Consider the following 16,536-nt stretch of genomic DNA (forward strand, 5'->3'; position numbering starts at 1 on the left):
TTCCACTGATCTCCATGCTGCACCAGTAAGCCACACACTCAACCACTGACCCCACACTGCACCACTGAATGCCACACTGAAATACTGAGCCCGGCACTGAACCACCAAGCCCCACACTGTATCACTGAGTCTCACATTTACCACCCAAACCCAAACTGAACCATTGACCCCCTTGCAGTACCACTTGTTTCCACATTTTACCACTGAGTGGTCACACTGTACCTCAGGTCAGAAATGAGAATGCTCTTTTATGACATTCAGGGTCCATTGCATGAAATGAGGGACTCGGATTTACAGCTCTGTAATCCTGTCTCTGAGGGAGATGAGCTGATTGACCCTTTCACAGTAATTTTCTCACTATGCGACAGAGGGCTTACATGGGGCAAATCTGTGACTTACACTCCAAACATTAAGCTGGCTGCTTGTTTGGTTCAAGGTGGTGTCATGATAAATGAGATGCTGGACTGCCTGGACTCGCAAATGGCAGCTGTGACAGCTCCAACTCCAGCTCTCCCTCCCCCTCCATCTCTACTTCAGAAAAAGTGTTCCTGTGTGAATCAACATCCTGGCAATCTTCTAAAAAGAATGGAAAAGGCAGAAAAAGGTCACAAAGATCATCCCAAGAAAATTATGAAAGGCAAAGAATAATTTCTGAATGTTTTCTGCCTGATAATTGGACTGCTTTCGTAACTCTGTCTGTAGATCTTCACTCTAGATCTTGGTTTTCCTCTTGGTTCCCTGTCTTTGCCTCTGTTTAATACTTCAGCAAAAACAAAAATGAAAAGGCTCCCCAACAGAATATTAAAAGTCATTGCAGTCATGTTATTCATGTCAAGATTTGGGGACATATTTACTCAGGATTTGCAGGGTTTATATTGATGCTAATTAAACTAATAGCGTTGTTCCATATTTACTAAGGTGCTGCACTGTAGGTTTGCACTGGGAAAACGAGAGAACGGCATCCATAAAATTTGCGTTTCTGGGTTGATGCATATGTATTTTAGTGTGTTTAGAGTTAGACTGCAAAAATATGGGAGTAGGGAAATAGAAACATTTGCATATCTCCTGCTAAAGGTGATTTATTGTGACTGGTGGCCGTTGCGGCAAAAGTAATCTGTTTTTTAACGTCTGCGAAAAGTGGGAGTTAACTTCTCTCTAACACAAGATCAACATGGCCATTCATAAGTGAAGGGGAGAGTCGCCATAAATGGAACAATATTTCGATTTTGCTGTTTTATTCATAAAATATTTAGTATATTATGAAATTTTACTTCAAACAGCTTTGACGTGTCAGTAGTCATTAGCCATTTCAGTTACAGTTATAACTTAATCAAGTCAGATAGAGCAAAAACCAAGGTACACAAATGTTCGATATTATATTCATATCACCTAATGGGTATGATTGTATCAGGGGTGCGGAATAATTGTAACAGTAAATGAAAACGCCCTATAAAGCAGGCTTTTTACAATACAGGTACTAATGTTAATGAAGGAAACACATTTCCAATAGTAACGTGAGACCAGCCACGTCCTCAGATTATGAAGCATGGAGCTTTATTCATAAAAAAGACTGCACTTGAACACAGGAACACAAGCAACTACATAACTTACCATGAGAGTTGAGGTAACGTCCAAATAGATGAGGGTGGCTGTTTCTTCTCTCTAATTTAAAAAGCCATGCAAATGGGTAAAATTGGTATCTTTAATTAATATTAAACACCATTTTGGGTTCCGACCCTCTCACTTTCTCTTTAGATGCCATTCTGTAAACATATCAGCAAAAAATCACTTGATTTATTGCAAATAAATATAAAGCCTTATATCCAAAAAATGACCTTCCGTTGACATGACGTCGTCATCTTTAGTCGCCTGTTAAAGAAGTTAAGTGACGGTGACTCTGAGGATGATTAGCTATTGGGTACGAAATTCAACAACTTTGAAATATTAAAACTGTGTTCTGTAGTTTTTACCAATGAGATATATTAATATTAAAAGGTGACAGTGCCTATCCATTACATCCATAGATCCTGACATCTGTTCAAAAACCAACTTCATCAGAGATGGAGCAGTACAACAATGATGCTGTCATGCCATGTGTAAGACACATAATAAATACTGGCAGTGCATTTAAATGAAGTCACTGTGGCTGTGCTCATTTACATAAGCAGTCTTAGTAAACCGCTAAATTTAAAACATGCGGCAATGCAGAATTTTGCGGCACTGATGGTAATTTGCGACATGCTTAGTAAATATGGCCCTTGGCCCTGAGACAAAAAAACTAAAAAAACTAAAAACAAAAACAAAGGCAACAGCAAATAATTAAGATAAAAAACAAAGACAGTGAGTTGCATCAGTTACTTCATTTAGTGTAAATAAGTCTTTTATAGAACTACAAAACCTGTGTTCTTATTCTGTGAAAGGTGCATTTACATTTTAGGAGTTTAGAGGATGCATTTATCGAAAGAGACACAGATTACATTGTTAAATACCGTCCATTTATACATGAGTCATTTTTATTAAAGCAAAAAAGGTTAAGTACCAAAAGTATGCTACATGGTCCAAAGTATGTGGACACCTTCATATCAGAAATTATGGGCATTAATATAGAGTTGGTCCACCCTTTGCTGCTACAACAACCTCCACTCTTCTGGGAAGGCTTTATACTGTTGGAGCATGGGATTTGCTTACATGCAGTCAGAAGACCATTAGTGAGATCAGGCACTGATTGGGTAATTAGGCCTAGCACGCAGTCTTTCAAATTGATACAAAATGTGTTGGATGGGGTTGAGGTCAGGGCTCTGCGCAGGCCGTTCTCTAACCACTATGCTAGATTTAGGCTATTACATGATGACAAAGGATACATAGTTACCTGTGGACTGAAATACAGCAGGACAGTCACTTGGTTGTTTGTCTTTAAAATGTATTAATTAATGCATGTTTTTGTGCTTTGGCCAATAACCAGTGCATCAGAACATCAATCAAATGGATGACAGTCATGTTAATATGAATCAGGCTCCATGAGGGCTGATCTCTTTTAAAGGTCCAGGAAACTGGATTCAAATTATGGTTATATTCCCCAGAAGTGACAGTTAATTATCATTCAAGCTATAACCACTAAATTGTAATAATCACTATTAGATTATTGTGACCTGTTCAGCAGACAACGACAGGGTATCCTGTGCCCATTAACATTCATATCCGTAATACATGGCATATGTAAACCATTCCTCATCACAAGCTTATGACGGTACGGGTGCTGGGACCCAGGCGCAGAGTGGAAAAAAACACGAAACTCAAAAGGGAGAAAATTAACAAAGACTTTACTTACAGAAAGGCAAACCAACAGGGAACAGAAAAGGACACGAAGGGCAAAAACACAAACTCAAAAAATCTAAATAAGGCAAACAAACAGGGAACAGAAAGAACACGAAGGGCAAAAACACAAACTCAAAAAATATCTAAATAAAACAGAAAACAAGAGGAACTCACAAACATGGGCAGGGCAGAACACAGGCAGGTAGAGGACAAGGGCAGGTCGAACAGAGCACAAGGGCAGGTCAAACAAAACAGGCAGGTATAATACGGTCAGGAAACAAACACAAACAGGTAAGAAACACAGGCAGGTATAATGGGTCAGAGGAAACGCAAATCGGGAACAAACACAAGGAACCAGCACCCGAGTCAAGGGAACAGAGAACTTAAATAGACAGGGGTAACAAGACACAGGTGAACTCAAAAAACAATCAAACCAGAAGGAGGGGATAAGACACAGGTGGGAACAATGATGGGATAACGAGACAATTGAAACAATCATACAATTAACAGGAGGGGAGCAGGACACAAAACAGAAGTGCCGCCATCTGGCGGCCCAACAAGGGAAACACAGACAGGAACACAGGACCATGACAAAGCTAGGTTAGAGCTGGTTAAAGCAGATTGTCCCATGCAATGACATTACACTACCAGACAAAACATAAGAAATCAACATAAACTAGACTTTACCATCATATCATATAAAGTTTTATCGGTCAGCGTAACGGAAAATTTTCTTATCATCGCATTCACTGTGGGGTAGCATTAAACGACAATGCACCTAACGAAACGTTGTCAATGATTTTCATAATTTCTTGGAGAGTACTATTATTATTGAGGGCATAGCTAAGCCATATCTTTGCTGATAGACCTATCTGACATCGTTTTCTGACGCAAAACAGAAGCGGATAGGACTTTGATTTACTGTCTATGTCTCTATACTACTGAACACAGATAAAATGTTGTATTGCTATGGAAGTATTACTGCTCAAAATATTTTGGTTATATATGTTATTTTTGAAATTGAGTGTCTTTAAATAGGTTAGTGGTATTATATAATGTGGATATTTCACGCTGTAATATAAGCGTTAGTGTAATAGTATTTGAGATGCATGCAACAGTGATGACGAGAGTTTTGGAACGTTGCTCAAACGTGGTGAACGGTTGAAAATTGTTTTCATATCGTCCCATCCCCATCCGTCATTATGCTGAGAAATAGCTAAACCATTTTTACTGATAGTATTTGAGTTTCTCTGCAAACACGCGAAAACACGCTGGTATAATAAAACAATGACGGTAAATATATAGCCTATATATATAGTCCACTTCGTTCCGTTGCTACCATAATATAACAAACTTTCTTGTGTCTACAGCAGTTTCTCGTTGCAATTAGGCTACTATTGAATATTGAATATAAACAAAAGACGCAATTTATGCTGTAGTCTGCCAATGTCGAAATAAATAATAAGGTAGGCTCCTCTGCGCGCAGCTCGCAGGTAGCAGGGATGGCGAGTTGATTTTTTGTTTTTTGTTTCTTATATGTGTCTGACGTAATGTTGCACGGTATTCCGAAACTTCAGCACTTTTTCGGTACTTGAAAAAAAAAGAAACGGTTCGGTATTAGAATTTTCCGACGTTCGGTAGTTTTGTGTCAAATGTAAAAGCCAGGGAAATGTGTCTCCCACGTTACTGATTGAGAGGATGAAAAGTGTAATTTGTCAGAATCTTCGCTAGATGGCAGTAGCAGCTAAGGTTTTCAAGTGAGGTGACGTTGTGCTTGTGAACTCACTCGTTGATACAACGTAAGCTTCGACTCAGTTCACTTCAGTAGCAATAGGTGTTCTAATTTGGAAATATTTTATTATAGGAAGATGCTGTATTGTTATTAAAATATGCTGTTTTTAGATCTATTTAAAAGTGAAAAACCTGTTTAAAGATTATTTAGTTTACAACTGTTTAATTTTTGAAATATATTTAACATATTTTTCTATTGTTTAGTGTTGTAACACTGTAGGCCTATGCTTATTAATATGTTGAACAGGCTTCAACTTAAAGGTTTTAATAAACCAGGTTTTTAATAAACCGTGAATTCGAAAATGAGGTCATCCCTTGTGGACATTACGTTTCTGATCTATTAAGGTAATTTCAGTATCATTAGGTACCGAGTATTGAATCAGTATCGTTTCAGTATCAATTATCGTGATACTAAACCTGGTATTGGTATCAAAGTCAAAATTTTGGTATTGTGACAACACTAGTGTGACACCTTTTTTAGTTGCGGCATGGAAGCGCTGCAGCTGTACATACACACCGGGCCATCTAAGTGTTACGACATGCCATCTAAGTGTTACAACATAGTAAAGGCCTTCACGGGAAGCGGCCAGGACACATCCATGGCGACGCAACTAAGTCATCCGCCAGCGTCTCTTAGCACAAAATTGCCCATAAGTCATCAATATTTTATACAATCATCATGATATTCAGTAGATATGTTTGGGTGAAGGTATATGGTCATGAGGACAAAGCCATTTTAAAATTGCTCCATATGGGGCGCGATAGTGCCAATGCTTGGACCCCTCCCAACGCCGCTTGAGGCTTTAATTTTATTTATTTTCCTATTTATTTATTTTTTATATAAATTTTTATTTTGAGTATTCTCATTCTTTATTACAGTTTTTCTCAAATGTTTACACACTAAAACTGGAACTATGCACACGATGGTGAAAACTTGAAGCTCATGTGTCAACAACAAAGAATATTTCTGCAAAACTCAGTTCCTTTGTTTTCACACAAATAGCAATTCTATATCACATTTTTGCACAACTCTACACACAAAATCTCATCATTTAGCACAATTTTCATAATCAAGCCTTGTTTGTTCACATGGAAAACACTGGCCTTCAAATGCCAAACTCTAAGTACCAACTGGTCTCACTCACGTCACACCTGCTCAAACTCAATTGGCTAAACTTTTCAATTATCTGTCAGAGCATAAAAGAGACCTCAGGTGACCTCTATTGTGTTGGAAAACAATGGAGCAACATGCAGCACAGAGAGGCAGAGGTAGAGGAGGAGGACGTGTACGTGTACGAGGTGCACAAGGTGGACAAAGAAGAGGGAGACGAGCTAATATTCCAAATGCAATATGTGCAACTTTGGTTGATCACGTATTTGTTTTTTGTTTTTTACAGCAGGCCTACAAACTACGATTTTTATTTTTGCAGTCTGTTGAACAAATATTTATTTTACAGTAACAAATAAAGATTTGCTTTGTTACTTTTTTGAAATTGTTCATTGATTTCATATATAATAACAGATCATTACATCCATTGTGCAGACTGACACAGTCTAAGCATGTTCTAGTTTTGAGAAGACACAAATGTTATCTATTTTGGCAAAACTCATAATTGCACTGATAAGGAAAATGAAAAAACACTTCTAACAGCTGTAAGAGGGGAGTCAAACTGGGACCCAGAAAAGGCTAGCATTTGAACGAGCCTGCACGCTGGGACTCATCCTGTACTTCAAAGGACCCGAGAGCCTTGTGATAAAACAATAGGTTACTCGGACTTCCTCTGGATGAGCATGCCATTTGGCTCTCTGGACTGTTACCCTCTGGACAAGACTGAGATAAGGGGAACTGGACTGGTTGTTTATGGTTGTGTGAGCAAGCCGTTGGCTCTCTGGAATGTTGCCATCTGGACACAACTAAGATAAGGGGAACTAGTCTCTTTGTCTAGGGTTGTGGGTGTGTGTGTGTTGGGACCATTAAGGGTGAAAAGATCATGAGGCCTCTGGCCAAATGGTGGGGCAACTGCGTGGGGCAGTACCACAGTGCCCTTATGTGGGCCCCTCTGCCATTACACTTTTTATTTCTTTTCTGGATCTGGACTCTAAACCATCTGTTTATCATATTTACAAACCCCGGAAAACCTTACAAACCATGCACGTTTTCATTATATTACTGTATTATGCCTTATGTAATAATAACATGGATTGCATGTAAAATGGTTCAACAAAAGGGTATTTTCATGACAACTGCACCATAATATTACATCCCCTGGACATGTTTGGTATGGGCGTATTCAGGGAAATTCAAGAAAAACTATCACAATGGAATGTCCTCTCTGGTAATCATCTCCTTTTCCCAATTTCCCCACTAATTGTTTTAACAGCAGCCTCCAAATGGTGGGGGCCGAAATTCCAGATTTTATCATTAGTCCAGGTTAATTTATGGCAATGCCACCTAGACCAAACGCGGGATTTGGCTTAAAAGGAAGGGAGACAAAGCAATCTGGAAAGATCGTAATCGACTTCCCACATTGCACATACTCTGTGCTCTGTGTGTAGCTAGACAAGGAAGATCGTAACCGACTTCCCACACTGCACTGTGTTCTGTGCGTAGCTGAACAGGGAAGATCGTAATTGACTTCCCACACTGCGCATGCTCTGTGATTTCTTATGTTGCTAAACAGGCTGGGTAAGAACTTTTTACTCTATATTTATGTTTTAAAACCTTCCATATTTTAAATTGATTGTGAATTTGAAGCTAATGACCTACCTGCCTGTTAAATAAATTCTTCTTATTTTTAACTTGCGTGGTCTTCATGACTCTAATCCATTTTATCGTCTTTTCAGCCGAAATTCCGATTAAATACTCAGGGGGACAATTATGACTAGGACCTACTGATCAGGGGTCTAGTACAGCGAACGTCTTTAGTGAGGTCCTCAAGATAGGCGACCACGATCTGCCCGCTAACGGGATTGGTGTTGTATTGCTTCTGGTGTTTTGGCTTAAGAGGACCCATGGGCGTTATACGCCGGTTCTTGTCAAATTCGCCTTAAGGAGCCAGATAGATACACACTGTCCTGGGCTCATAACTATCTATGCACAAAGGAAGGCATGTATTATGGTGGTCCGCCTCCTACCCTCTGGGTGCTTCACCAAACTGAGATTTAACAATAGTGCTAAACCCGGGAGCATATATTGAGGAATGATGGCACAAGATAGAGTTGAGTGTAACCACTCCAAGTTCCACGTATAGTTAAAACCAAATTTTAAATTATAATTTCATTTGGAGTCAGATTATTACGAGGGTAAAACCTAGTAACTGTTACGCTTACTTGCTGTGGTCATGCATATATTTGCTGTTGTTCCGCTCATTTGTGAGTATTCTGATGCTCCCATTGGGATATTGACGGTCCGGCGACAGATCAGATATATATCTGATGACAGCATAGCCCCGTTTGCGAACGGAGAGTAACAAGAATGTTACGGGTCCGTTTCAGGCCCGTCTTACCCGTGGCGACGGAACCAGTGCATTCTTTAAGTATAATTGTGCCCTGTTCTTATGAACAGAGGAAAAATAACTAACATCTCCGGTTTTGAATCACACCAGCCAAGGGAAAACACGCGGTGCCTTCCCCTCCAGTTACAAACCCTCATTGGTCTAGCTGTGAGGTGTTTACACAATGTTCAGTATGACTCATGATGGAACCTGGGTTGTGAGTGCAGCCCAGCTGGACCTCATTGGCAGGATAATACAGTAAATGTGCATTGTATCATATACAATAACAACAACAATCAAAGTGATGACAGTTCAGACACTTTGCTCTACTGTACTGAATTAGAATTAGGTTTACCTAGCAAGTGCACTATTTATATGATGATATATTTACTGTATTGTATCATGGCAACAGTCTTTATATTTACTATAAAATTGCAGCCTATTTTGGGACCCCTTGAAAAGAAAACTAAAACTTCAAAAAAGGATAAAAAATAAGCTATTTTTACACAATTTTATACACTTGAAATGTAACATGACCTCATGAGGCTAGAACATATATACAGTATTTTGATGGTTGTGTTTTTAAATTTATCGCACCAGTGTGAAATCAATGCTAATAAGACCTATTCATATGAGGCCTGTGTGAATCATTTTGATGGAAAAAGTCAGTTTTGAGAAGAGAGAACATGGATTTGAATGCATGAATGCATTTTGCAAGAGATTTGTGTAGTTTTGGCAAAAGGTTAACTGTTGCTGTGCTTTGTGTGTAGAGTTTTGAGAAACTGAGCTATAGTTTCAGAAAACGTGTTTAAACAATTGAGAAAAACTGTAAAGTTCTTATTCATTTTTAATATTATTCTTAATTCCTTATTATTTTTTCTGGACTGTTATTTTTTGTTTGTTAATCTTGCCATGGGCTGCCTTTATTTCTTGTATTTTAAACTTGGATTGTGTGCTTGGTGAAAATATTTTACTGTGGTCTGCTATAGGATTAAACCATTTTATAAATGTTAATCAGAATAATAAAACTATTCTAGGACTAGAGTTACATACTCCTGATATAGTATAGAAACATATAATAAATATATTATTTCCCAAAAGCCACCCTATGCATCACTATTCCATACTATTTGAAGTTAAATATTGTACTCCAGATTAAGTTCCATGGAATGTGTCCCCTTATCTGTATACACATTGCAGGATCAGAACTAGCTACAACAAATAAATCAATAAACTGCTGCCCAGTAGGAAAGCCTCGGCCCAATTAGCAGAAGTGGTTGCGACTTCAGCAGTGCAGCCAGCCCTTCTGGATAAGTACCTTCAAGGACAATAAAACAAAGGCATGATTGGTGAGCCCTTTCATTGTTTTTCCAGAGTTAAAATTAGTTTACATGGGGAAAAAAGTAGAACCAACATCTACATCATTTTATTTATGCTATGTTACACAGTAGTAGGCAATATATATGGTGGTAGTATATTTATACAAATTTGCACAAGTAAGGCTAGTTCACATTGAATTGTAACTATTATTGTTTACAGTTTTTCTCATTTGCTTGAACACATTTGTCCATTCAGAAGTTACATTTTCAAAACAGTTCACACACAGGCCTAAACTGAAAGTCGCTGGCCAAAATGACACATTTTGTTTGCAAAATGCTCTAACACTCACAAAACATTAAAAACATGCAACAAAAGCAAATATTTCCATCAAACAACACAACTTGTGGTCAAATTAATATATTCTTTCAAGCAATCATTACACATTGGACAACAAAATACAAAATACAGCTATCAATATGAACCGGTTCAACCTCAATTTGTATTTACAGTTTTTCTCAATTGTTTAAACACGTTTTCTGAAACTACAGCTCAATTTCTCAAAACTCTACACAAAATTGTGTAAAAATAGCTTCTTTTTTATCCTTTTTTGAAGTTTTAGTTTTCTTTTCAAGGGGTCCCAAAATAGGCAGCAATTTTACAGTAAATATAAAGACTGTTGCCATGATACAATACAGTAAATGTATCATCATATAAATAGTGCACTTGCTAGGTAAACCTAATTCTAATTCAGTAGAGTACAGCAAAGTGTGTGAACTGTTATCAGTTTGAGTGTTGTTGTTATTGTGTATGATACAATGCACATTTACTGTATTGTCCTGCCAATGAGGTACAGTTGGGCTGCACTCACAACCCAGGTTCCATCATGAGTCATACTGAACATTGTTAGAAGTGTTTTTTCATTTTCCTTATCAGTGCAATTATGAGTTTTGCCAAAATAGATAACATTTGTGCCTTCTCAAAACTAGAACATACTTAGACTGATCAATGGATGTAATAATCTGTTATCATTTATGAAGTTAATGAATAAATTCAAAAAGTAACAAAGCAAATCTTTATTTGTTACTGTAAAATAAATCTTTGTTCAGCAGACTGCAAAAATAAAAATTGTAGTTCATAGGCCTGCTGTAAAAAAAAAACAAAACACAAATACATTATCAACCAAAGTTGCACGTATTTCATTTGAAATATTAGCTCGTCTCCCTCTTCTTCGTCCACCTCGTACACATACACCTCCTCCTCTACCTCTACCTCTCTGTGCTGCGTGTTGCTCCATTTTTTTCCAACACAATAGAGGTCACCTGAGGTCTCTTTTATGCTCTGACAGATAATTGAAAAGTTTAGCCAATTGAGTTTGAGCAGGTGTGACGTGAGTGAGACCAGTTGGTACTCAGAGTTTGGCATTTGAAGGCAAGTGTTTTCCATGTGAACAAACAAGGCTTGATTATGAAAATTGTGCTAAATGATGAGATTTTGTGTGTAGAGTTGTGCAAAAATGTGATATAGAATTACTATTTGAGTGAAAACAAAGGAATTGTGCTTAGAGTTTTGTAGAAATAGTCTTTGTTGTTGACACATGAGCTTCAAGTTTTCACCATCGTGTGCATAGTTCCAGTTTTAGTGTGTAAACATTTGAGAAAAACTGTATATGCCTGTGCCATTTGTTGATACTTATACTTATACTTATACATAGTTATAGTATTTGCCAAAATGATTTTACTATAGATAACAAACCCTGCTGCACTCTGCACTTTTGACATGCCCTGTTGAAATTCTGTAAAAAAAAAGAGACATTTTCTAAGAAGGTTTTCTTCATTCATTTTATTCTTGTGTGCAGGTCTTTCTGTGCCCATGAACTGTCGTTGACATGCAAGACCTACAGACTAGTCAAATCCGGACATTCATTATGGTACAGCTTTTGTACTGCATTCTTTCTTCACCAAAGAACCAATAAAGAATTTCACCCAAACTCAGAAATACTCAAAAACAAATTTTTTTATTGTACTGCATCAGATTTTTCCATGTCATTCTACCCTCTAGTGTTTCATACACGGTCCAGCCATATACTAGGTTTTGACCTAGTCTTGTTTCCATACTTTTCAAACTCAGAAACGTATGCAAACTCCTCTTCTTCGGGCCCCTCTGCCATGGCCTCTTACTCTCCCTATGTTCATTTGGCCTCTTCGATCCATGCTTGCAAATAGCAACACAGAGGTGGCATCTTTTATAGATGGATAAGGACTGATTGCTGATTGAAGAGTTTCACACAGGTGCATTAGGGATTCATAATTATGCAAGTAATTTCTATCAGCTGTGAATAGATGTTTTCCTTTTATTTAACACAGTTAATCCAATATAGTTTTGGGTCTTTCTATGAGATCTGTGTTAAATGTTTTGAAAAAGGGTGTGAAAAATGTGTGAAACCAATGAGAAGAGAAGACTTCAGCTGTGCTAAGAAGGTGATGATGAAGATCAAGTGGATCCCAGTTTCATTAAGTGTGTCTTAGCAATCAAGAAAAACTGTAAATTAGAGGTTCACAATTTTAATCCCAGATGGCTGCAGTGTCTATATGAAGTGAGCTCCATGATGTTTGGGACAAATACTTTGTTTTCTTTATTTGGCTCTGTACCCCACAATTTTGGATTTGTAACACTCACATGTGGTTAAAATGCACATTCTCAGATTTTATTTAAGGGTATTTTGGTTTCACCATGTACAAATTACAGCACTTTTACCCATGGTCCCCCCATTTCAGGGCATCATGAAGGTATAAGACAGCTTTCCATATCTAGTTTTCATTCTAGCCTTTTGATTGCCTTTGGAGTCTGTTATTGGCATTTGTCAATATGAGGACCAGAGTTTGCCAATGAAAATCAAAGAAGCCATTATGAGGCTGAGATATAAGAAAAAACAGTCAGAAACATAGACCAAACCTTAAACTTATCAAAATCAACTGTTTGGAACATCATTAAGCAGAACAACAGCACTGGTAAGCTCAGAAATCAGAAAGGACCTGGTAGGCCAAGGAAAACCTCTAACAATTCTCACCATAATGAAGAAAAACCCCAAACAACTGTCCGACAGATCAGAAACACCTTTCAGGAGACAGGCATATATGTGTAACTGCCTGCTGTCAACAGAAGACTTCACAAACAGAACTGCAGAGGATATACGGCAAGATGAAGACCAATAAAAAAACAGAATGGCCAGATTTCAGTTTGCTAAGAAGCACCTAAAAGAACCCACAAAGTTCTGGAATAGGGTCTTGTGCACAGATGAGCCCAAGATTCACTTGTGTGACAGTGGTGGCAAAAGCAACATGTGTAGTCCAAAAGGATCTGCCCAAGGTCCAAAATGACAAATTTCACTCTTCTGTTCCCATACTTTTAGATGACAGTGTATACATATATCACAAAAAATTGTAATGGTTTACTTTTGGTTGTATTTTGATTGCATACTGGTTACCTAGACAGGTCTATGTTTATGAACCCAAGAATACAAAGTACCTTCATTCCATGTCACATCCACGTTAAATCTCATCATAGGCTTTCCAATCAATATAAATTTAATTAAACTCTTCCCGTAATATTAATGCATTATTAAAACAAACTGTTGTGCATTGTAAGACATGATCCAGGTGTACTTGTTTAGCCTGTTTTCATGCATAACAAATACCCTATAAGCCTAGACAAAGTAAACATCAGATGTGATATACAAAGACTGAAGCACAATTGAACTATCATCTGGGGTATGCAGGGTAATACAGTAAGTTCCAATGAAATTAGTTGAATCACTTGAAAAGTATAATATATTGCATTTTATACTGACATAATGTATTCCACTTATAATGGATACTTTGCCTGCCCTTCAACTGTGCTTTAATTGGAATCCAAGCCTTTGTGTTTTTTTAAAGGAAACAGTCGAGCATCATACAAAATGACAGGTGCTGACAGGCAAATGGAAAGAACACTGCTAAATTATACACAGGGATCATGTTCCTCTTTTGTTGATTATGACACAGAGTTCGTAACATGCGGCACATGAATGTTGCAAATTCAGAGGCAGCAGTAGGTAGCTATATGTTTAGTAGCCTACATGTGAAATGCCTTTAAATAACTGCATACATTATATATATATATATATACATATATATATATATATATATATATATATATATATATATATGTGTGTGTGTGTGTGTGTGTGTGTGTGTGTGTGTGTGTACACACTAAGATGTTCAGTGTTAAATCAAATCTTACAGAGTACATATGGTCCAAATTGGACTCATATGCACTCCATTTGAGCTGAATCAACACTAGCCGTTTTACTGTGTAAATAGATAGTACTTGCTGGCACAAATTATGGAAACAGAGCATTTATAAACACAGGTTTTTCCACTATTAATGCAGTATTTTACAACAATTTCTCCTTTTGGCATAATAGACATTACATGTAATAAATGTAATATCAACATATAATAAAGATGAAGAAATAATTTGCATTTGTATTAGACCAGTAATAATTATTACACCCTCCTATATGTACACAGTCCAGTCCCAATTCAGTTCTTAACAGATAATGTTGGTACCTGGAATGTGGTACCAAATGTTATCTATTAAGAGTTGATTTAACACTACACATTTTACAGTGTATTAGTTCAAACTTACATAATTGAGCAGTCTAATGTACCTTATTATTTAAAATTATATAATCAGCTTGAATATATATTTATTTGTCCTGTATTTTTCTATGTAAAATAATTATATTTATGTTAAAAATAAAAAAAATAAAAATCCATAATTACTATTTGTCGTTAGAAGATAACTGTATACATTTTTACAGATAAAAATGGCTCTGGCAAACAACTGCTGAAGAAAAGTTCAAGAAAAGGAAGGAGTATTTTTGTTTTACACGGCAGGGGATTATTTCTGTTTTTCAGAAAATAAAAATGCTTTATTTGTATAAACTACTTGTTAGTGAATTCTGTAGTGTTCCCCTACAGTCCCCGAAAAGTAACGCAAAAAACAAAGGACAATGCACGCTACTTTATACTTTATACACGCAACTTTATACAAATGCAAACTATTTTTTAAATAGTGGGCCTGCTCCAAGTAACGAGAAATACAAGCGTTGGCCTATATCCTATCTTACTATCATGAACACAAATGTGTAGATACTCATAATCTCAGAAACATAGGCTACGCACGAGTAAATCAGTCATCATGGATCATTGCGTTCCTGTACGAAACGGAATATCGTCACGTCGATATTTTATTGTTCCGAAGTCTTTTTATTTCAACCAGCTGTAATGAAAACCCGAGTCTTGTAGGCTATTATTCCGCTATGACGTGGATGTTCATATTTTTCCGTTTGCCCTCTTGGGTGAAATGATGAATTGTTAATGGTCTACCGGTCTCCCCCTGCCCTTCCCACTCAACCATCCCCAACCCCACCCCCTTCCTATTACCTGCGCTTCATAAATACTGAATCGAGTTGCCGTACTGTAGAATTTAGCGAACTACAGCTGAAGAGTAACAGTTAAAGTACACGAGTTACTGAAACTCAGAACTATATAACTATTTAAAGACTCTGATATGTATTCTAACAAGACTGGAGGGCCACGCAGAGGAAGATCTTTTGACTCTATGAACACGTGTTTGGAGGAGAAGCTACTAAACAATGAGGTAAAAAAATATGTAACCTGCCCTTCGCCTTTATTCGTGTTCCCATATCTAAGCAAAAAAAAAAAAAAAAAAAATTGGAGGGGTGCGTGGGGGAGCGTTTGGGGGTATTTAATTTTATCAGTCACTGAGCAGCACTGGCTATTGTAGCAAATAGTCTACTCTGACAATGGTTTATAGGTGCTCAGATACAACTGGTAAAATCGTCGATATTCAGAGTACATAACTATGATAGAGTACACTATATTGCATTCTGCTAGAGTACCTACTTTTTGCCCCATCTTTGACTGCCATAAACTCAGAACATTTTACTGTGTGCGTGTGTTTTTACAGTTTGAATGCTTTCTTCTGTATGGATATTACTGTCTGACACCAAACATGATAAAACGTTTAGACTGCCAGGTTAGGGGAAGATTTCTTGAAGTTGGACAAAAGTATAAATATTAAAATATTGCGGTTATATTTTAGATTGTTTTCAATGGGTATTGTGGCGTGCCAGCACCTTTTACTATTATCTATGCGAAGGTCATGAACCATGGATATCCATATGTTTAAAATGTTTATTTTACTTCTTTAACTCACGAGCAGTTTTCTGCAGTCTTGCCTGTAGGCTACTTTGTCCAGGCATAATAGTCTTGCTTCAGTTCGACTGCGTCAAGCTTAAAGACGGTCAGGGGTAAAGAAACAAACACTTTATATAGGCTACATATAGAAAAACGGTTGTTTATACCTCTCTTAAACAGAAAGATAAATGTATGTGATTAGTCTATTGTATCATTTAGTGAACAACTTGTCATTTTCATGTATGTAAACAACGTAAAACAATGTAGGCTGTCGTAGGTTTTTACTAATGGACCTATCCAGGCAGTTACAAATGCAGTATGTCAGGTAGATCGACGTTTGTGTCGGATTGCGC

General features: G+C 37.3%; 1 protein-coding gene across 3 annotated transcripts in view; it reads left to right on the forward strand.

The window, feature by feature from the left end:
- Positions 1-16,536, forward strand: part of LOC118227486 (tryptophan 5-hydroxylase 1) — a 214,253-nt gene that overhangs the window by 148,237 nt on the left and 49,480 nt on the right. For 2 of the 3 annotated variants that reach the window (XM_035417995.1, XM_035417996.1), the window contains exon 1: positions 15,467-15,623. The exons of the other annotated variant lie outside the window; for it this stretch is intronic. In XM_035417995.1, coding sequence (XP_035273886.1) covers positions 15,534-15,623 — 90 coding nt within the window. In that variant the 5' untranslated portion in view covers positions 15,467-15,533. Of the gene's footprint in view, positions 1-15,466; positions 15,624-16,536 lie in introns of those variants that run through there. 3 annotated transcript variants of the gene reach the window in all.

Source organism: Anguilla anguilla, chromosome 5 (assembly GCF_013347855.1).
Source record: "Anguilla anguilla isolate fAngAng1 chromosome 5, fAngAng1.pri, whole genome shotgun sequence".
Classification (NCBI taxonomy): domain Eukaryota; kingdom Metazoa; phylum Chordata; class Actinopteri; order Anguilliformes; family Anguillidae; genus Anguilla; species Anguilla anguilla.